Source organism: Alosa alosa, chromosome 10 (genome assembly GCF_017589495.1).
Source record: "Alosa alosa isolate M-15738 ecotype Scorff River chromosome 10, AALO_Geno_1.1, whole genome shotgun sequence".
NCBI classification, from domain to species: domain Eukaryota; kingdom Metazoa; phylum Chordata; class Actinopteri; order Clupeiformes; family Clupeidae; genus Alosa; species Alosa alosa.
In genome coordinates this window covers 10,637,512-10,660,447 of record NC_063198.1, presented here as the reverse complement: position 1 = coordinate 10,660,447, position 22,936 = coordinate 10,637,512, and the positions used below count along the sequence as shown (strand labels likewise).

General features: G+C 44.3%; 1 protein-coding gene across 1 annotated transcript in view; it reads right to left on the bottom strand.

Moving 5' to 3' along the window:
* Positions 1-316: 316 nt before the first annotated feature.
* Positions 317-22,936, bottom strand: part of dnah1 (dynein, axonemal, heavy chain 1) — a 51,278-nt gene continuing 28,658 nt past the window's right edge. The window contains 33 exon segments of the mRNA XM_048254871.1: positions 317-553; positions 956-1,190; positions 3,941-4,147; positions 4,291-4,435; positions 4,579-4,709; positions 5,283-5,453; positions 5,622-5,798; positions 6,693-6,872; positions 7,033-7,203; positions 7,319-7,450; positions 8,146-8,304; positions 8,637-8,781; positions 9,040-9,236; positions 9,539-9,690; positions 9,868-10,063; positions 10,611-10,836; positions 11,181-11,341; positions 11,519-11,668; positions 11,777-11,896; positions 13,953-14,075; positions 14,418-14,549; positions 15,462-15,653; positions 16,003-16,170; positions 16,287-16,478; positions 16,946-17,131; positions 17,465-17,575; positions 18,314-18,505; positions 18,773-18,944; positions 20,372-20,580; positions 21,337-21,472; positions 21,845-22,041; positions 22,288-22,518; positions 22,791-22,936. The exon segment at positions 22,791-22,936 is cut by the window's right edge and continues 33 nt beyond it. Of these exon segments, the coding sequence (XP_048110828.1) occupies positions 432-553; positions 956-1,190; positions 3,941-4,147; positions 4,291-4,435; positions 4,579-4,709; positions 5,283-5,453; positions 5,622-5,798; positions 6,693-6,872; positions 7,033-7,203; positions 7,319-7,450; positions 8,146-8,304; positions 8,637-8,781; positions 9,040-9,236; positions 9,539-9,690; positions 9,868-10,063; positions 10,611-10,836; positions 11,181-11,341; positions 11,519-11,668; positions 11,777-11,896; positions 13,953-14,075; positions 14,418-14,549; positions 15,462-15,653; positions 16,003-16,170; positions 16,287-16,478; positions 16,946-17,131; positions 17,465-17,575; positions 18,314-18,505; positions 18,773-18,944; positions 20,372-20,580; positions 21,337-21,472; positions 21,845-22,041; positions 22,288-22,518; positions 22,791-22,936 (5,564 nt within the window). The 3' untranslated portion in view covers positions 317-431.

Sequence of the window (22,936 nt, the reverse complement as noted above, 5' to 3'; positions counted from 1 at the left end):
ATCCCTAACTTTTTGTGAGTAGTGTAGGCTATTCGCCATAGTTTAACCCTCTAATGTTATTTGGCAACTAAAACAGCAATAAGAGCTGTAAGTATGAGTTTAAATCCCTTTTGAAAACAATTATCTAACAAGTTCAAATATGCTCACTCTAAAAAATGGATTAAGGACAGAGAAGAGAGAACTTGAAAAATGAGTGACTGTATGTTTGTGTACTGCAAATTCTAAGGGCCTTCAATGGTAAGTGGTGACCCAGGAATTATCACATAGTGTAAAGTTCATTCCTTTACATCTATACAAATTTATTAGTATAATTCCATTAATAATTCAATACAATATTTTAATCATTGTTTACATATGGTTTTGATTGGATGAGTGCAGAGTGCACGTCTGTCTGCTTTATTGAAATTTCAATAATGTATGTGTGGGCATGTTCAGTAGTCCAACGCACAGATTAGTGCCACGCCCTGTTTGATCCAGTGCCTCTGGGTGCGGTCAGTGGGCAGCTCCACACAGATGACGTAGTTGGTGGAGTGGCCCGTTGTGGAGAGAGTTCCTGTGAAAGAGAGAGAAAGAAAGAGAGAGAGAGAGAGAGAGAGAGAGAGAGAGAGAGAGCAGAGGTTGAGAGCAGGGTACGAGCCAAAAGCATCCATCTGGTAATTCCTAATGCAACTGTGATCTTATCTGCATTCAAATCAAAGCGAGTGTGTCTGTCTGTCTGCATGGGAAATGGTCCGAGGTAACCGAAGAATGTGCCATATCGATTTACCCATGGAAGGGAGGAAGCCAATCTCTACAGGGCAACTGTGAATGGTAGTCATTTTGCAAGAGAATGGCAGTGCTAAGACTGCCCCAAGGGCACAACAGGCAACAATAACCAATGTACTAGACATTTCCAAGCACTTCCACCTCTTTCAGTTGGCCTTGTTTCAGCCATTTCACACAGCGGGAGACTAACCAGCACGCGTCAGGGTTTTGTAGATGGGGCAGATGTAGATGCCCGAGGCCGGAGCCTTGCGGTTGGGAACGGGCACCAGCCAGAGGATGGCCATTTCTGTGTAGAGCTCCTTTGGCCGTGACTCGGTCAGCAGGCCGGCGTGGGCGTCCCAGCGGGCGCCCTCCAGAAACAGGCCGTGGATGAAGCAGCCCGTCTTAGGCCTGGTGGTCAGCTCAGCAGGGGATTCCTCCATCACCTGCACAACAGGGCAACGCAGACTTGGTTAAAAGACTAATTGAGTGTCCACCGTCGTTTGCCAGTGTTTCTATATAGAGGGAGAGCAGCTTCACAGAGGGTGCTGATTCTGAATATTTTGTTTACCAAGCTCAATTCTGAGTTCTAAGCAGCATTTTAACATAGAATAGCGATTATTTTTGCTTATGTTTTCCTAAATTGGGTTGATTTCAAAAGTAATCACTAAAAACAAATTAAAGTGTTCTCTAATTACATGTTTGAGCATTAAAGAAGCCATGATATAGTTTAATAACATATGTAATGGGAACATGATTACAGTTAACATGTAATAAACTCGGAAATTCTAATCAAAACACAACCATATTTTTATTGCTAACATAGTGAGTCACTCGTGGTGTCTAATGCATTTCATCACAATAACAAATTGCACAGATAACCTTCAACTCAGAATATATACTACAGTACATATGATCTTAAATAGCGGGAATAAGCCTAATGCAGGCTTACCGTCAGCAACAACCGACAAGTAAAAAACATTTGACATTTGACTTGAAAACATTTGATTCCAGTAACACTGGATTTGGTATGTGTGCTTGCCTCCATACTAGAGCTTGATAATGTGCTCTTCTAATATGCCATTGATCTAGAAAACAGAGTGGCTCTGTCATAGTGTCACAATACCAAAATTATGACTTCCATACAATACCTGTAGTGTACTGTAGTACCTGTAATAGTAGTTTGTGTGGGATTAAGACCTTTATTGTTTGTTATAGCTCATTTATATTGTGTGATGTTTTGGCAATAAATTACCTTTAAATAGCCAAAGTAGGCTAGATCAAGGTCAGTGTTCAAATTACTGCATGCAAATCACTTAATGCTATGCAGAAGAACCTAATCTTTAGGTAGGATACCCTAGGCCTTCCTGTGTTTATAGGATTTCTTTGACAGTTGCAAATGGAAAAAAGTGAAGATACTCTTCTTTGCTCACAGTGTTATTTAATAAGTATGTTTCAACCGGGTCTTAATCAGATAGGCCTACACCATTATTACATTACATTACATTTGGCTGACGCATTTTTAACCAAAGCGACTAACAACATGGTAACAGTTAAGTTTTAAAGCAATTCTCTCAACAACTTTAGGACAATTTAAAAACGGTAGAGTACAGTAAAAATAAGTGCATCAGTGAGTGCTGTTTTTAAACAGTTGAGTGTCAGTTCAAGACGGGTGGTAAGTGCTAGGATCAGCAAGACTTGTTGTAAGTGGTGCTATGAGAGGAGATGTTCTCTAAAGAGCTGGGTCTTCAGGAGTTTTTTTGAAAATGGAGAGGGATGACCCTGCCCATGTAGGAACTGGCAGTGTGTTCCACCAACGAGGAACAACAAATGAGAAAAGTTTGGATTGGCCTGAGCGGATCTGTTGCAATATCTGTGTGCATTCCTACATTAGGTCTATTTCTTTGATAGTCAACATAATTTGCTACCACATAACAAATACCAAATAACAATACAAAAGTTGCTTACAAACTTTCCGGCATACTTCTTAAATGTGCTGCAGTCAGATGGGTGTCCTGAAGACATAACTAGATCTTGAGTATCTATTACCAGTGTTGAATGAGCAGTTTTTGCAGTGATCACTACTGGACATTCCACATTGCTAGACAGCACTTGAGTGAGGATAGACTTATCACTTCACAAATAACGATCACTATCTGCAATAGCTACAGTACAGGGACATTAATCAGTTCATAGCTGAGGATTTGTCCTAGGTTCACATCTCTTTCAGCATCATATGCAGTAATGATGCACTGGAGAATGTTTCTTTTTGTTGCACTATAAAGGATATCTTGTCTAATTTTTTTGCAAATAATGCAATCTCCATAGCACTCTTCAGCAACCCTCAAACATGCACACTCTTCCATTTTTTTGCATGGCTGGAATTTGAATGATAGGAAAGAGCACCAGTGAGATGTTTTAACTAGGCAAGCACAGTCGCCTATACAGTAAAAAAAATAAAATACAGTGTAAATCCTCTGTAAAGACTGACAACTGTTCATAATAGTTAGTGACAAAGTAATTTCTACAGAAAAATGAGCAGTCACCTACTATTCTATCAATTTATTATCAAGGAATCTATTTTGCTTCTAAACGTCATACTGAATTTTAGCTATTATTTCAATTTATATTTTAATTTTAACTTATTTTCATTTGCTACTTGAGGGTCATTGGGGTAATTCCTGTCCTGTCGTACAACATACTGTATCTGATACATAAAGAGTATATTAATGCCTTATTTTTGCAATTCCTATGATATCTGATGGCAAAACCAAAAAGTATGTGAATTATGCTAATTATGCTAATTAGCAAGCTTAAAACTCAGAATTGAGCTTGGTAAACAAAATATTTGAATTCAGCACCCTCAAATTGTGTGAAATAGCCCCTTCACCGACTTTTCCTCAAATTTGCCAACATGACTTTTTCTGAACGTTTGTTAGCTATCTGCTCTCCCTCTAATAGAGGTAACCTAACTGTGCAAGAGTAACCGCATCGTGTTTGACTGACCGCACAGTTCAGCCTTGCCCAAACTCAATCCTGCAAATTAGAGTTTCTTACTAGCAGGTCTCTCAAGTCGTTTACTGTGCAGCTATGGTACCAGCTGGCTACAGTTACACCAGTATGTGTGTGTGTGTGTGTGTGTGTGTGTGTGTGTGTGTGTGTGTGTGTGTGTGTGTGTGTAGGAGTGAAATCAGACCTTGAAGTCGAATCCTATGGTATCAATAGAGACCAAAGAGGAGCGAGCAAAGTTCTGCAGCGTTCCTGTCAGGAAGGCCTGTGGGAAGAAGAAGCCGCTGATCCAGAACACAGAGGGAATGCCATCTGTGATCCATCCCTGCAGGAAACTGATCCTCTGGAGGAGGTCAGACACCCACGAGGACAAGGGCTTCAGAGAGGGGTACGCCTGGGTAGAAATATCAAAATATTGTGAATTCTTTCTCATATTACTACAGAGTAGAATTACAACGCTGTATAAAATCATTATCAGACGGTTTTTTTCTGAATGCAAGGCAGACTGATATGGCAGAATTATGCTAAGCATCTTGCCTTGGCCTTCCACATATCTGGGACAGCATTGATGAACAGGCTGTTGGCCATGAGCTCCAGCTCGGATGACATCACCACCAAGCCTTTCAAAGCCTTCACCAGGTCAACCAGGCTCCTGGATATAACCTCCAGTAACTTGTTATACCTACAAAGTAGAAAGAGCTGTAGTGTAAGAGAACTGCTAATGCACTTTCATTTAAGTTATTAAGAAGCAGATTTAATGGTCTGTTTTTTAGTGAGTTCATAGTTGTTTCTTTATAATTTAGTAATGGTGAGAGAGAGGGATACCTTATCACTTCCTGGATGAGAACGGTGTTCATGGATTCCTCATATAGAACGGGATACTTGGTCATCACCTCCTCCAAATCAATGGGGTTGGGAATCTTTTCCATGATACCACCCACAATCTCCTCAACAATCTGCAGGAGACAGAAACAGGTGCAACTGAACATCGTCAAGTGCTCATATTTAGTAAACCTCTGGTTTAGTCAAGATTTGCATGCACTGAAGCTGGTGCACGCTCATGCAAAAATATGTCAGACAAGTTTTAATATGGATTGGATTATGTCTTCAAATCGGTAAAAACAACATTCTTTTGTCTGTTTCTGCTTCCTGCTTCAACAAGACTTTCCCTGACAAAAACCCTGAATTTTCATGACATATAATGAGATAAGATTTCAGAGCAACCGCGTAGCGTTCAAGAATCTTTGACTTTTTTAGAGCAGAATATGAATAAATGGGCATTGAATAAACAAAGTTGGGCTACCCATCATCACTCAAACAAACAGAAAAGCTAATAACCAGATATACACCAATTCTGTGTGGAAATATATTTGTATTTTGGCAAGTATATTCTAAATTGCTACAACAAAATTCCCTGATATTCCATGACTTTGTCCCAAATATTCCCTGACTTCCCTAGACTTTAGCAAAATTCCATGATATTCCAGAAATTCCATGACCTGTGGCAACCCTGCACTCTGTAACGTTACCTCCTCTCTGCCCTTGCCACCACTGGCCGCAGCCCTGGGCTGCAGCTGCACCACGGTGCCCAGGAGGGTGAACACCTCGTTCTGGGCAAAGCTGATGTTGGCATTGTCATGGAGCCCAAAAATCTCCGGCGCATCGTTGATGGGCAGGCTGCGCACGTATTCCAGGTACCCCTGTGGAAAGTCATCAACATCACAGCTGTAATAAGCAGACATAAAAATGACAAGCCATGACCATCTGGTCTTTTTGTCAGAGGGAGAGAGAGAAAAAGAGAATCAGAGAGAGAGAGAGAGAAAAGAGAGAATCAGAGAGAGGAGAGGGGGTGGGGCATCATGGCTCACCTTCACGTCGAGGTCAGTGCTGATTTGCCGGTACTCTCCGGAGGGGGAGTAGCTGTGTGCGGGTTCTAGTACAGCAGGACAGTAGAAATCCTCCAGGATGTTGAGGATGCAGCGTCGGTCCCAATCGTCCGTCACGCGGCCGCCGTAGTTGATTTCGCCCGCCGTATACTTCAGCACCTAGGCCACAGGAAGTATTGAGGTGAAGTTTAAAACAAAACAGCACACAGCATTGCTAATAGTCTGAGCTATGTTCTCTATGCCAGTCCCTCTGCTCTGTCTAGGCTCATGATTTACCTTGTAAATAGTTCCAACATGACTGCTGTAAATATTTCCAGTATGACAAGGAGGACACTTACTAATTCACATCTCATAGAGGATAAGGGATCAAGTTCAAGTTCAAGTTCAAGTTTTACATTATTTTTTCTCAGAAAAGGAAATTTAATGTGCAGCAGGATGTCTAAAACCCATACACAGAAAAACCACCGGCAGATGCCAACAACATTGACAACACAGCACAGGACACACAACAACAGCACAGTACACACAACATGCAAAGGAAATGGGAAAAACATAACCACAGAGGTCAGGGAAAGGGCAGAGAGAGGTGAGTTGAACAAAACAAATCTGAAAACTCAGACCAGATGTGGAGGCATAGAGTAAAAGAAAAGAGTGCAGCAGGCAGGCAGTCACTGTGCTTATGTGCAAACAAACCAATTTCAGTCTGAATACGTATTTATCTGGAATAAATAAACTGGAGTTCAATCTGATTCAAATATTAATTATATATTATATGAATATATTAATATATAATAGAAGAAGAAACAGAGGAACCAATGGACTAAAAACAAGGGGCAGCTCAACCCTGTGTCTCCTCTGATTACATGTCATGAAACCAATACTCAAATACTACCAATTTTTCAGTTGGAGTTTATCATGATTTGTGAATGAAGATATGTCAACATGAAATCAATCAGATTGGTGCTTTAAATAGATTGTTTAGCATTCAACTGCACTGAGAGGTGAGAGAACGTTGAGGATGTTTGTGGAGGCAGAGAGAGTGTTTCCCCAAACCTTGTAAGGAATGTCCTGGTACTCGTCCAGGAACATTTTCAGCTGGCTTATACAGATGCGCAGGTCCCCATCGGTGAACTCGTACGGAATGTTGAAGCCCAGAGGTCCAAACTTCCTGCGCTCAATGGCATTTCCGTGAAACAAGCACAGGGAGAACAGGAGAGACTTCAACTGCGACGCCTGGTGAAAGAAAGATGTGCCAGAGTCCGGAGGACTTCACTGATACATTGTGATTCACACAATTTATACAGTACGCATGTTGTAGAAGACAGAGTGATATCAGTGTGGACTACTGGGAGGACAGAGTTCAACAGGTAGAACGTGGTGCTGAGGACTAGACCTTGGAGCACGAAGTGATGAAATCCTCAGTGAGACTCAGGTAGCTCTTCAGGAGGTTTGCTTTGATGCCTTTGGGAGGCTCGATGGTCATCTTGGAGCCATTTTGGAGAATAGACACCGGGAACTTGTTGCTGGGCAGACTCGTAAGCCACACGCGGAAGTCTCTGTGCACCTGAAATAGATTACCCAAAAGACCACATGCTTTTGACCCCATCTCCAAGACCCACAAGTGGCCCCCAACAGACCTGAGTTCACAGTTTATTATCCATTTGTGAGAGTGTTCTCACCTTTTCCGGGTCAATATTCTCGACGAGCCGCTCCAGAGAGGGCATCCAGCTGGGCGCCAGGTGGCAGTTCTGGAAGAAGACCCACTTGCCTTTCTCCATGGCGCCGTACATCATGGCCTCGGCCCAGGGCCCCTACCAACACCAAACACACACACACACACACACACACACACACCAGTTAGCCTGACTAATGGAGGGAAAAAAAGCTAGAAAAAAACATTATGGCCCACAGAATGAGCTTGTCCACTCTCCAGGACCCCTTTGCGCATAACAAGAAAACCGCTAATGAATCACAGCGTGACAGTGTACTCACACATCGTTAGCATGACAACTGCTTGGCCATGACACTGAACCACACAACAACATCCTCACCATAACAACAACACACTGTTACATATCTCCCTCTCTTAGTGGCCTGTGGGGAAGCTTTCACTGTTAAGCTTGACAGGGATGGATCAAGTTATTGGTGTGGGATAATGTATAATGTGTACAATGTGATTCACTTGGGTCCTCCGCACGTCACCCATATGGAAATGGGCTGACACGATGCATGCACGTCGAGAGGTCCCAGTCGCACCACACAGAGGCCGTTGTAGACCTGCGCTCCTAGCTCGTAGAGAATTTAACGTCTCTTTAATAGGTGACATAGGACTCCCGAGTCCTTGGTGGCAGTTTTAAAAATAGACCTGTAATTAGCACACCAACCAGGACAGTCTCTCACTGTATATGAAAGAAAGACGTAAAGAGATTTCTTGATGATGAGGAAAAAAAAACAAATGTGGGTCAAAGGAACATTCCGAGGCTGCGGTCTCCCATCTCATGCTGACCTGGCCTTGGCCGAGGGAGATGGCATTCATTTTCTTGGAGAACCTCATGACGTCGGCGAACTTGTAGAGGTCGGCGGCCGGGTCGGTCCCTGGGGACAGCACGAAGATGAGCGGGATGGTGGGGGACGATTCCTTAAACACCACCGAGAGGTCGGACGTCTGGGGAGAGAGCGGCAGAGGAGATGGGTCACACACACAAGCACACGACCAGAGTTTGGCCCAGGGCACAGGGTAAATGAACACACATGTGATATGTGCAAGGAATGTTTTCAGAACTCTAAATGAGGAGCAAAGCATTGGAGAAAGTTAAACTTAGGGTACAAAACAGAGATGGATACAGAAGCCTCAGCCTCAAAATAATGTAGACTACAGGATTGTGTAGACACTTTTGTATACATACACATACAGTGTACATTACAACATACATTACATAGAATCTATACCAGAATGAGAATATAGATTTGTCTATGTCTCAGGGCTCAGTGAAGCACCTGAGGCTCAATGAAGCGCTGGCCCAGCTGGGCAGCCACAAAGTCCTGCAGTCCCTGTGTCAGGCTGTCAGCTCGCAGGCAGCGCAGGATCAGAAGCTTCTGGAAGGAGCTCAGCTTTGTCTCCCACTCACCAGGGACAGGCTGCCTGCATTCACAAAGGCAAGGACAGACCAGATGTGAGGCCCTTCACTTGGACAGTCAATCAAAGCAAATGTGCATACACAGATAGATACCTGGTGGTTGTGTGTGACAGAGACATACATCGTTACATTTACATCCACACAAAACAGCACACACACACACACAAATACACATGAACACAAACTCTCGCCCAAATCTGATATAAACACACAATACACTAATCTGTATGCTGACATATTGTAGGTGAGCTTTTGCAGGTGACCTGTGTGGCTGGCTACTGTTGAAGATCTTCCTGAAGCCGCCCATGTGCTTGGAGAAACTGTCGGCCAGGCTGCTGAAGTTGGGCAGGGCGCTGAGGCCCAGGATGTCCTGCCAGGCGCGGTCCGAGAGCCACGACACTGCCGGATTGGGCAGCTCCAGCTGGACCATGCCCCCTGCCAGCAGGTAACGCCACTCCGCCTGAGGGCAGAGGTCATCAGAGGTCAGAGATGCCCAGAGGACAACTGCCATAAGTGGACACAAACCATTTTCAAATGGTGCGTCTGTCACATCTAAATATTATGATACAGTTCTTTTTTGAGCAATGTTGCTAGACAACCGCATAACCAGTTCCATGTGTTCTGATCACATGATGATCATGATCACATGATTGTGTCACCTACTGCTCTTATAAGCATCCCAATAAAACAGGCCGCATAATGTGTGTGTGTATGTGTGTCCGTGTGTGTGTATACGTGTGAGTACACTGCACTCTCACTCACCATGTCGATCTTGTTCTCGTTCATCATAATGCGGGCGCACAGCAGGAAGGCGAACATCAGCTTGTGCTTCTCAAACAAGCTGCGGCACACGTTGCTGTACAGGCTGAAGGTGAAGTACTTGTTGATGTTGACGATTCGCTCTTCCACCGTGTCTGTCGAAGCGAAACACACAGACCGCTTGACATTACTCAACCGTGCAGTGAAAGACTTCAAATACTAAATGCATCCTCTGCTCTGCCATTGACAACAAACTGGTCTGAACAACTCTCACATAAACCAATTGTTCAAATAACCAATTGTTCAAATCACTTTTGCATCATTAATCTCACCAGCCCTTTCCGAGTTGGCAATGCCAGCCAAGAAGATTCCCAGGAACCACTCCAGAGAGTATTGGTACATGGGGTCCACGTTGGCGAGGTCCGACACGCAGAAGAAAAGGATCTGGGTGCGCACGGCTACTGGCACGTACTCCAGACGGGTGGCATCAATGTCCCGCTCCGTCTCTTCGGCCACCCTCACTTTAGCCTGCGGAAGACAACAGTGCAGAGCACCATCACTAAATAAATACTCTCCATAATGACACCTAACAGAGTGTTAGCAGTGAGGGTTGAAGTATCGGTCAGTAATCAAGAATCTTTGGTGTTAGGCTGAGCTGCTATAATACAAAGTACTAGCAGTTATGGGATAAAAGAGGCATCTTACAATTTAAGCTTGGCAATTATGGCTGTTGAGCAACATAAATATATGCATGGTTTACTCCAGTTACACACTCATGGTACTCAAGTACCATGCTGCAATCCAAAGTGGATTAAACTACAAAAAAATGGAATCTCTGGAATGGAATCTGGCAAGACACCAGCGCGGTGCATTTCATCTCACAATGAAAAGCAGCTCTTTCAAAATGACAGCTTAAACGCAGCACAGCACAACACAGCTTTAATGCCATTTAACACCAAGTGATGGATCAGTGTTGCACATCTAAGCACTTCACTGGCTACTCAGTACAGACAGAAAGCACTTTAATAAGTTATGAATGAAATGGATCATTTCTCCATCCATGCGGCCGACTGACCTCGATCTCGGCGGCTTTGATCTTGGACGCTCCCAGCACGCGGATGAGCTCCTCGTCATCCACCGGGTTCCCCTCGGACGAGCTGAGCCGGTGCAGGATCTGGTCCTCGATCTCCTTCAGCTCCTGCTTCATGCGTGCGCTGCTCACAATCAGCAGGTTCTTGGCCTCCTCCAGGTCAGGCCGCTCCTCGGCCACCACGCAACCCAGCAGCTGGTCCTCCAGGCCGCTACACAAAAACACCAGAGATGCGGTCAGACCACAGGCCAGGTGCCTTTTACCACTGGGTGCTGTTTGTGAGAATGACCTACCACAGGCCAAGTACTGTGAAGTGATTCTTCTAAGAATCTACAGCAGCTAAGATGGTGAAAGATTACAGTGTAGGTACTGTACAGTGATGGTTCAGACAGTATATAAGGCTGTTATAAGTGGGTAAATCAGTGTTATTAATAAGTAATACTGAATTAGTATTGATACTTAGAAATCATTTTGGAATATTCACCACTTGATATAAGTCACACCACTTGTGCTTTGAATGTGACAAATGCCTGGAGTTAATATGGAGGCCAGTACCTTGGTGACAGGGTGAAGTTGATGAGTGTGACCTTGGTGGAGATCTCAGGGGAGTAGTGTGGGTTGGGCAGCTTGGTGGTCATGTACATCTTGAAGTCGTTGTGATAGGGGATGATAGTGTCTCCTAGCTTCAGAACAACATTGCCCTGTTGCTTGAACGTCTGAGAAGGCAAAGGACAGGCCAGGTGAGGATTACGTCATAGACCATGTCATGTCATGTCATGTCATGTCATAGACCATGTCATGTCATGTCATAGACCATGTCATGTCATGACATGACATAGACCATGTCATGTCATGTCATGTCAGCGGAGGCAGGAGATTGTGAAGTGACACACCTGTCTCATCAGCACCGGGTCCAGTGCAGGGTCCAGCTCCTCCCCGATGTTCTCCAGCAGACAGGGCTTCCCGAAGCGGATCGCATTCTCCAGGCTGCGCAGGAAGTCCCGGTCACTCAGCTTCATCACGTCCAATCCGTTGTCCCGCTCCTGCAGGAAAATAGGACAGTGTAATGGAAGAGCTGGGCTCCATGTGTGTGGAGAGGGACATATCTGTAGGTTGAATGCAGATTTGACATGTGGCTAGAAAAGACTTTCCATGTTTTTGATCCACTTGTTGGCCTGTCCCTGAGGGTCAATGAACAGGCACCAGCGCTCAGAGTACTGAACAATAACACCATTCTCCACAGACAAATGATCCTTTGGTAGGCCTGCGATCTTTATAGAACACACACACACACACACACACACAGACAGAGAGAGAGAGAGAGAAACAAAGGCTTTAAGGATTGGATGTTGAACATAAAGGGCTCTATCTTGCACTCCAGCGCAATTGACTTTGTATACTCGCGCTTTTGTCTTTCCTATTTTGCAGTCAGCGCATATTGGAATTTTCCCTCCACAGGTACATGTCTGTAAATTAGGAATTCGATTGCGCCCACAGGGCGTTCAGGTTAAAAAGACGGGTGTTCGGCAAACGCCCCTGTTGATATTTTGCAGTTTCAGAAAACAATTCCGCCACAGACCAAGAACTCCCTGGTCTAAAGTCAGTGGCGCAAATTCAGATGCTAATTTAAGGGCAGATGCATGGCCAGAGGCCTGCAGGAATAAATGCAATGCACACAGATCTACAGACACCCCCGTGCACAGAGGGAAATATTCAAAGCCTTGATAATATTTGTTCATTTCCCGGTTTTGTTCATGCATTGGTCACCTAAAAATTTAGTAGCCTATATAGTACAACATCTACAGTACATGCAATATCTTTACAACAACAATGCCTAATTACGACCTATTAATTTAGACAACTTTATACAGCCATATAAAGGCTAAAGTTACCTTTAGTTTTGTTCCAATTTACCGTTGTGTATGGCTTTAAACATTGTGTGCGCTTTAACATCAGCCTAAGCATTATTCCAGCTGCGCTAAGGTTTTGACAAGCACCATAATTTTGCCTATCTTGTTGTAGCCCATCTGAAATAACTCCAACCTTCACTATGTTCCCTCCATCTTTTCGTTGTTTTCAAAAAAGGTTTTATATCCATTATGGCCTTGAAGTCTTGAGTTAGTGAATTAGCTTAAATCAGCTTATTATGTGCTGTTAACCAGCAACCATAGATAGTAAAAGAAAGCAGCTACAATGGTATGGCTACAATTTCTGTAGTTGCTGGGTCCATTCATTGTTATTCTCTCTCCTGCTCAAACAAAAGTTGTGCGTGCATTAAGTTGATGACGACGTGTTTACAAACTCTACTTTACAGAAAATACTGTAAATGGCCTACTGTCATGCAGTTAATGGCATACTGTGCAGAGTTGGAAAGTTAGGTCAACTTGGAAACTGTTTCTCGTTGTTGAGTTGCCTGATGGTAACTTCGCTCTCATCTATACAATGCAGTTCCCATTTCTGCAAACCATACATAATTACAAGGAAAATATTACCACACGAGGGAAATCAGTGTGGTGTCCATTAAGATGTGAAAAATAGGCATAAATCTAGCGTACACATTTCCATGAATCACAGTGTTGATGACATAAATTAGGAAATATTAGACCCAAATGCCCCAGCAGCAGCACGGGAGAAGAGATTAACTAACAGAAGATATGAATTGTCTATAGAGAGGTAATGTTAGATTATGTTGCAAAAATATCACCATGCATTCATAACCTTGTGATTCAGTGACAGTGATCCCAAAACATCGGAAAGTATGTCTTTGTGACAATTCTGTATTACATTTTGTCAAGAGGAAAAATCAATAGCTAACTGTTCCCAACTGAACAGTGCTTATAGCGCTGTGAACCCTCCTGGCTGCGCCGTCCAAACTGCCATCATAATAGCAATCATCTATGGAACAAGCGTGCCTGTTGTTAAAGGGAATGTGAGATGACGCTCTGATTGGTTTATTGCATGTTACGCCCAAACCACACCAATGAGTAGTGTAGCTACTTCAGACCACCCCATTTTAGATTTGCGTCAGTTATCCCGCCGGTAAAATAGCAACAGCGCCCAAGATCCGCCCAAGATCCGCCCACAAAGCCACTTGCGTTTTGCGTTTTCAAACTTCCGTATTAGATTGTTAAAATAGAGCCCAAAATCTTTTCTGTTACCCCAAAGCATAGCTGATAACTCCTATAAAGGCTTTAAGAACTGTTTGGAAGTTTGGAGATATGCATCAATACAGAAATAAGCAGGGGACACATCATTTTTCAACATCAACTACATCCAACATCTAAAATCTAAACGCAGGCGTAGCACAGCTCAGATGCTCAAGCGGACCTGCCAGGAGCGGATCTTGACTTTGTCCCCTAGCGTGTTGATGAGGTTGGGCTCCGTGTGCGGCACCCTCAGCTCCTTAAAGCCCTGCAGCCACTCGTCCGCCATGGCTGCCCGGTACTCCCCCTGTCCAGACAATGGCACACGTACAGTATCACCACACAGCAGTGCCATTCACACACACTGTAACAAGCCGTGCATAACACAAAAGGGGAGACTCAGGTGTGGTGTCAGGTTTGTTATGCAAACTAGAGGAAGACTCCAATGTCAGTGGTTGCATTTATTGTCTAAAATGGGTTATGTTACGACACTCTCTATAGAGAATAGGTTAAAAACAATAAGGTACCAATGATATCTGATCACACACACACACACACACACACACACACACACACACACACACACACACACACACACACACACACACACAGTAAGAATAAGGAGAATAACAACCAGGAAGAGACTCACGGTGAATGGACCCAGGTAGGCTATATATGCAGCAGAGAGCAGCACGTCCCCAGCCACATTATTAACCATGTACTCCAGGTTCTCAACGGTTTCCTTCCAGCGCACTTTCTCATCGGCCAGACCACCAATCAGCTGTCTCACACACACACACACACACACACACACACACACACACACACACACACACACACACACACACACACGCATACATACACACACACACACACACACACACACACACACACAGAGAAACACACACACACACACACACACACACACACACAGAGAAACACACACACACAGACACAGACACAGACACACACACACGCATACATACACACACACACACACACACACACACACACACACACACACACACACACAAACACACACACACACACACACACACACACACACACAGACACACACACAGACACACACACACACACAGAGAGAAACACACACACACACACACACACAAGCACACACACAAGGAGAATGGATGTAGTGCACACAGGAAGAGTGACGCATTAACACAATAAAAAAAAGCAAGACAACCAACTGCACCACACTCTGTCTCAAAACACAACCTTAAAATAGAAGCCATCTAATCTAGTCTTGAGGGAAAAGCTAACCCGTTGCAGTTTGAAAACACTTAGGGCCTTCTCCAAACCGGACCCAACTGACTCCTACTCAGAACAGTATTATGATTACTCAGACATATGGAATGAGCTCAAATTGGTTTCGGATGGAACTTGATGTAAAATACCCACACGTGAATGTGCAAATGGAGTGGAAGTGGGCAGGAAGAGGATGTAGTGGCTGGTTTGGAAAAGGCCCAATGTTATCCACACTTAAACTCCAGACATGAGTGAATGGCATTGTCTACTGCATGTGCTATGCCCCTGTGGGAGGTGAGAGAGGTTGTGCAGGATGCTAAGCTGTATAGAGGTATGCTGCATAGTCTGTGACTGAACTGTCTCAGGGGAGCTTTTCACTGTGAAAAAGAAAAAAGAAAAAAAAAACGTTTTATAGAGGAAAAACCTTGTCGGCCCGGACAAGCCTTTTCTCGCACAGCTGGCACTTGCTGTCCAGCTCGTCCCTCTTGGCCAGGCAGTCGCTGTACTTGGCCTGGAGCGTGGCGATGCCCTCCTCCACGGCCGCCAGCTTGTCCCGTGAGTCGTCCAGGATGCGCTGCGTCACCGCCAGGTCCTCCTGGGCCTCCTGCAGGGCTTGCTGCACGGAGAGAGACGGGGCAAATTGGATTACTGATTACTGAGGGGATTAACAGTGGTCATTCATGGAAAACCAACAGTCCATCTGTGTCCAACGGCCCATCAGAACCACTCAAGTGTGCACACATGGATTCTCAAGGCCAAGACATTCATACTTGTAATGTACAGTATGGTGCTATCTTTTACTGCCAGTATGTACAGTACATGCAGTCTGAAGAGTCTGGGGTTATATCAAAGCTCATTGATATATTTGACTTCATCCTAGAACCATACTTTGTTATCATCCTTAAACGATAATGCTTAATAAAGAGAGCATTTGAATTTTTGTGAGCAAAGGTCGAAGTTCATACCCGTTTAGGTTCCACTGCCCTGGCGACGAAGTGGTAGATGTGCATGGCTCGCACCCACTGGCAGATGGAGGTGCAAGCTTTGGACACTTTGGCGATGTTTGCCGGCTGGAACTCCTCGTTGTCGATGTACGGTTGCACCAGCTTGATCACAGCATCCGGGATGTTATCCTGTGGGGATAAAAACACACCAAACCCTACAGTAAGCCCTGGAAACAGCAATAGTTTATCTGTAATGGTGTTCCCAATATGAAATACTGGGGTAGGAACAGAGGATGCTGTCCAACCTTGTCAAACTTAAACAGGCCCTCCAGGAACTTTCCTGGGTCCTGAAGAAGGCCCTTTCCTGGCTCCCAGTAGTCGTCCACCTTAGTGCCTGGCTTCTCTCCTGCAACCTTTTTAGGCTTGATGCCCTTCATGATACAAACAGCTTCAATGACCAGCCTCACTCCCTGAGGGGGCCTCTGCATGGCTCGTACCTTAACACATACAACACACAAGTCTATTTTGTAAAGGAAGAGCAGGTCAAGGCCAGTCACAAGGTCAGTTACAGTATTTGTCAATGGAGCTATTAGGGAAAATGCTGGTTTATATTATGATGGCATTTTGGAGACTCAACAAACTGATCTGACTCAAGCTTCAGTTCAATCTCATGGATGGAAACAGCATTGCTGTTTTGGGTGGATGAAATGGCTCTTCCAATGTAAATGAACTCTCAAGCCAGGATGATGATGGGTGCAGTATTAAAATCCATTTTCCAGAAAACAAATATTCTGAAGTGCTAGAATGGTTGGGTGGCTGACTACACTGATTTGAAGAAAATGGCATGTACAAGGCAAAAAAAAAGGCATGTACAAATGCATACGTATAGAAACACAAGTGGTGAGAGTGGCTGTGTTTTACAACATGGAGCAATGGTGCTGGCAATGGTTATCAAAAGAGGCACCTCAACGACGTCATTCTTGTTGAGGGACTTCAGGCTGGCGAGGGCTGCGTCCAGGGCAGGCAGAGCCTCGTCCAGGTCCTTCTGGGCATCATCTGCGATGGCTTGTGCCACCGTCGCCTTCTCTGTGGCTTTGGTCTCCTCCGCCTGCACCGCCACTCTGGTCTCCTCGGCAACCACAGTGTCTTCCTGTGGGCAGAAGAAATGCAGGCGTGCATTAAGACAGAAGCTCTATCACACAGACACACACACACACACACACACACACACACACACAGACACACACACACACACACACACAGACACACACACACACACACAGACACACACAGACACACACAGACACACACAGACACACACAGACACACACACACACACACACACAGACAAACCCATATGCATCCACATAGGCATACACCTACACACCTGCAAAAAAGGATGTAAACACACACATATAAACACCACTGGATGATTGCAGTGTACACTCTGACATAATGAAGAGAGACCTTTTTTAGTTCATACCTTGATCTTCTCCATGGTGACCACTGTGTCCTTGGCAGCCTCCTCCAGAAGAGGCCTCATCATCTCTAGCTCCTCCTGCATCTTAGCCACATCCTCAGCTGTGCTCAGCAACTGAAAGCACACACACACACACATGAAAAGATATAACACATGCACATCGTAAATATTACATAAAGCGTAAACATACATCCACACACCTAAACATTCACACACATAAACAGACCAACAAATATACACAATGAACAAGTGGAAAGGCCTCCTGAAGTTAAACAAAACCTCGGTCAACAGAGCCGGTCTCTGAGCAACAGAATACTAGACAGTGGACAGTACACAAGGCCAGACACTCAGTCACAGACAGGCAACCTCAGGATAAAGGACTGTCTGTGCACACTCAACATGTTGGCATACAGACAGAAACCAAGAAATGAGGACACAACAACAAATTGTCCAGGACAAAAAGACATTCAGGGCAGAAATTCTATTATTTTTATATAGAGACAGGGATGAATGTGGATTTATTGGAAAACTCTGAAGCTTCCATTATGGAGTTGCTCAATTCAGTGATACATTTTCATTCATTACCCTGCTAACAAAAGGAAGATTCTTTGCTATTAAGGTCCACCTTTGATGGCTGAGTGCTTATGACTCATACTGACCTTTAGATTAAAAGAAACGAAAAATTCATCCAACACCAACATACAATCTGCACCCATAAGTAATGCACATTTCATCTTTACCTTTATAGAAAAAAAGGGTGTCACTGCAAATAGCTTGAACCCATTTTCATTACTGAGAGTTTGTACAACACGTGAATGATAAAATACAAAGAAGCTGTTTCATTTTTTTCACCTTATCCAGGCCAGTTTTCATACGCAGCCGAGCGCTGTTAAGCTCCTGCTTTTTGCGGCCAATGAGGGCTGAGAATATGCTGAGCAGCTCCAGGTAGCTCTTGGGCGTGACGTAGTTGTACCGTGACATCTCGGCCAGGTACTGGCCGCACATCCTGGCCACAACCTGGTGGATCCTCACGCACATCAGGCTCTGCCCAGGGGGAGATTTGGTTAACGATCTCATGATCAGTAGATCACAGAATCTAAGGGTCTCTGCTAACTCTGCTCACGTTTTGAGACTAACATGTTGCCATTATAAGATCACATCATGTGGCATATGAACTATTTCTGCCTTTCAATCTCTCTCACTCTCTCAATGACACACAAACACACACACACAAACAAAAACAAACACACACACACACACACACACACACACACACTCCACTCGGGGCCCTATTTTTCTGTGTCTCCATACCAGGCCCATCATGGCGGCCGGGGTACCGTCCAGGTCCGGCAGCTCTCCGAGGAAGGAGGTGGCCACAGACTGCAGTGCCTCCTCTGGCCAGGCGCTGAACCAGTCGATGGTGCAGCAGGTGACCAGCGAGGGGAACTGCCTGAGCCGTGCCCGGAACACCTCGCCAATGGGGCTGCATGTAACGCAAACGTTTAAGAATCATCCATTTACATACAGCATGGCATATTTACAAAGAAGCACAGCACAGCCTCGACAATAGGTAAGCAAATGCAAATATATACAGCTCTGGAAAAAAAAATAAGAGACCACTGCACATTTTTCTGATGAACATTTTTCTGTTTATCCAACAGTTGCTGCGTGACATTCCAATGAGCTGATGGTCATATTCAAAATTAAGAGACCACTGCAAATTTGAATCTGACCGTCAACTCATTCGAATGTCACTCAGCTACTGTAATATGGCATCAGAAAAAGGTGCAGTGGTCTCTTCATTTTTTCCAGAGCTGTATACAGTTAATGGCTATAATAGGAGCCGTTGGCTTGCTGATGAATTTATTTCAGTTAACGCAGGAAGTATCAAGTGAGCCAGCAGTCCTTAAACGTGACCAGACACATTCACACTGTGAAAAGAATGTGGACATATTTGGCCTAGAACACCTAAAAAGTTGTCCGAGTTATCGGCTTTTGAATGCAGATCGAGTGTGTACATCTCTTAAGAGGTGTGAAGTCCCTTATCATTCCTACCAGGACAGGTCGGAAACAAGCTCCGTGACACTTTTCTCAAGGGTGGTCTTAATCATTTGTCTATGACTGTAATAAGCCAAGAAGTTGGCCACTTTAAAAACTTGTATTCACTAAACTGTTTCCCTAATCTTTTGTGTAGTAATTGAAATATGTTCACTACAAGCTAAAACATGTCATTACACTGATGACATATGTAAAACACCCCAGCTACAGTATACTTATGTCATGGTAGCCAGCTGGACAGTATGAGCATTAGGGATAGCTGCACATTTTGTACATTAAGTACAGTACACCTCCCTCCCAACGGCTTAAGAGATGTGCTTGTAAAAGGTTCTAGCATCCATGGGTTATAGCTTGCTTGCTAGCATGCTCGCTCTCCAATCTTAGGTCAATTTGCAGGTTAGATTCCGGGCAAACACAAGGTAGTTACACTTATATGAAATATGCAGAGGTGTACTGCACCACCACTGTAGCCATAGGTTGTGTGCTCTCTAACTGTTGCTGTCCCTTACAAAAATGAAATGTTTGCAGCAGATTTGCAGCAGACTTGTGGGTGATTTGTAGGAAACAAATGAGTTCACTAGAAAATATTGCCAGAAGTTTGCCAATGTTGGCCGCTAGAGGCAAAATTCCAGCAAAGTTCTGGCAACAATGAGAAGTTTGCCTCTAGTGGCAAATGTGTTCGCCAGTGATTTGCCACCACATTAAGCCAAGAATAGCATTGCTGCAATAATAGCATTGCTGCAAATTTGCTGCAACATTGCCAAAAGTTAACCGCAACTGTTTACCAGAAACCTTTTGCAGTAACTGTTCACCAAAAACCTGAAATTTCTGTGAGGGGTGCTGTGGATTCACCTCATGCAGAGCACGGTGTGTATGTTGCTGCGGACCCTCTTGATGTAGGCGGCCATGAGGTTGGCCTTGGTGGGCTGCTGCCCCAGGTCCTGCACCACAGGCTTCATGGTGTTCAGGATGCGCTCCTGCTCGTCGGTGGCGTACAGGTTGGGCACATCGCCTGAGTTTAGGATGTTGTTTATGTCCTCCAGGAAGGACTCATTCTTAATCTGAAATTTAAAAAAACAGGGGAATTACGTTCTACAAAATAATGTCAATTAATTAAAAATATATAATGCAAAATAAGCGACTGCATAAATATTCACCCACCCTTAAAGTCACTAACCTAAATCAACAGCAGTCAAGCCAATTGGTGCTAGTAGTGTCACAATTAGTGAAATGTAGATTGCCTGAGTCAGTGAATGTCTATAGTATAGTAATATAAAGACACCGTGTCTGGTAGGTCCAGTCACTTGTCAATCAGTATTCCTGGCTATAATTCCACCATGAAGACAAAAGAACACTCCAAACAACGCAGAGAAAAGGTTATTCAAAAATTGCAGTATCCAGATGTGCAAGTCTAATTGAGACTTATCCACACAGGCTCCATGCGTTCTACTAAATGCTTTAAATGCATCTACTAAATGCTGACTCGAAGGGGGTGAATATTTATGCAATCGCTTATTTTGCATTATATATTTTTACTTTGTAGAAATCTGCTTTCACTTTGAAATTAAAGAGGGGATTTTGGGGGACGTTATTGTTAACAAAGACAAATTAAATTGATCAAGATTCCATTTATAAAAGCAGTAAAAGGGGAAATATCCTAGGGGAGTGAATACTTTTTATAGGCACTGTTCATCCAATCAAACTCTGTGCGCTGATGGACTGCCAAATGACCACCCTCCTGTTATCTTTTTATTGCTGTGAGACAGATGGTGTGATAAGGAACACCAAACATGATTGGAGCTGTAAATATAACCAACCTGTGTGTCTACAAACAGAAAGGTGATCTGGACGTTGGTGAGGCCAGCTTTCAGCATGATGCTTTTGATGTCCTCTCTCCACTCTGCGTTCCCATAGTTTTTAGACAATTCGATTTGGAAACATTCGTAGTCAGACCTGAAGAGCAAAAAAACAGGATAGCACAGACAGAGAGAGAGAGAGAAATAGAGAAAGACAGAGAGAAAGAGAGATTGAGAGAGAGAGAGAAAGAGAGATTGAGAGAGAGAGGGAGTTTCTTTTGGTACAAGGTATCGAAAAAAAGTAAAAAAGAGTTCAATCACAAAGCAGAAGCTGAAGAAGCTTTTGTGAATGTTTTCAAACCTCAACCCTCAATATGCTACTTAGAATGAACTTGTCGATGGACAAATGAATTGCAGCTGAAAAGACAGTCTTCTCTAACATCATATTATCCTCATTTCTCAGCGCAACACAGATCTTCTTTCATTCATGACTGTGGTGTGGTGTGGTGCGGTGCGGTGCTAGCCTCACATGTGGCTGGCCAGCTTGGTGAGAGACTGGCGGCCGCTGCCCCCGACGCCCAGCAGCAGGGCGTTGCCCAGGGGCTGGCGCAGGATGCGGCTGATGCGGCACACATGCTGGATGGCATCCATGAAGAGCACCAGCTTCAGCTTGGCAGTGCTGATCTGGTTGTAGTCATCCATGTACTCATCCATGACTCGAGCCAACTGGGAATTAAAACATGGACATGGAATGGCAGGTGGTGTAAAACACACAAATAAGCATTATAAAGTTACTTAATCAGTTTGTGGTACCTATTTACAGGCACAATGCTTTTCAATGATACATTGCTGAAAATAAATGTTCTATTTTTTAATACGGGAGTGGTGATACAGATAATGCGGGAAGGTGAGACCGTGTTTGACAGAAAACTTGAAAACGCTTGAAAGATGAAAAACAGGCAGGAGTCCAACCTTCCCCCGGTCCTCTATGTGCTGATATATTTTGGTATCTGCCCCTGGAACCATGAAGTCTCCGAAGAGGACGGGTCGAGAGGGGACGACGTCGTCGAAGCTGCAATCAAACTCCTCGATGCAGGTCTGCAGCAGCTGGTCGAACCACTGCCTGTCCTCGGCGCTGACCAGCCGGTCCTGGAACACTCGGCAGCTCTCGTGGAACCACAGCCGCAACAGGTTCTCTTTAGTCTGACAAAGCCCACACAAAACACCACATGATTACAGGACAACGCAGAATCTCAAAATATGACAAAATATATAAGACATCTAAATCTGCAGCACAAAGGAACAGCTCTATTCTAATATACAAATTCTGATACAGCAATGATTTAATAGGTAATGCATAACATGCATGATGACATATCATTTTCTTTTGTGTAAATCAGTAATGATGCCTGGCTATGATGCAGTGTGAAGTGAAATGGCAAACTGCTCTTTCCCCAAAACCCGTGCGTCCACACCTCAATCTTGATGGCCTCTGCCATGAGAATGCCCTGGAACACTTTGGAGAGGTCACGCAGGTTGAAGGTGTAGTGGGATTTGGCCGGCGTGGGCAGCAGGCAGGACGTTATGGTGGAGTACACGCGGATGGTGGTGTCCACCAGGG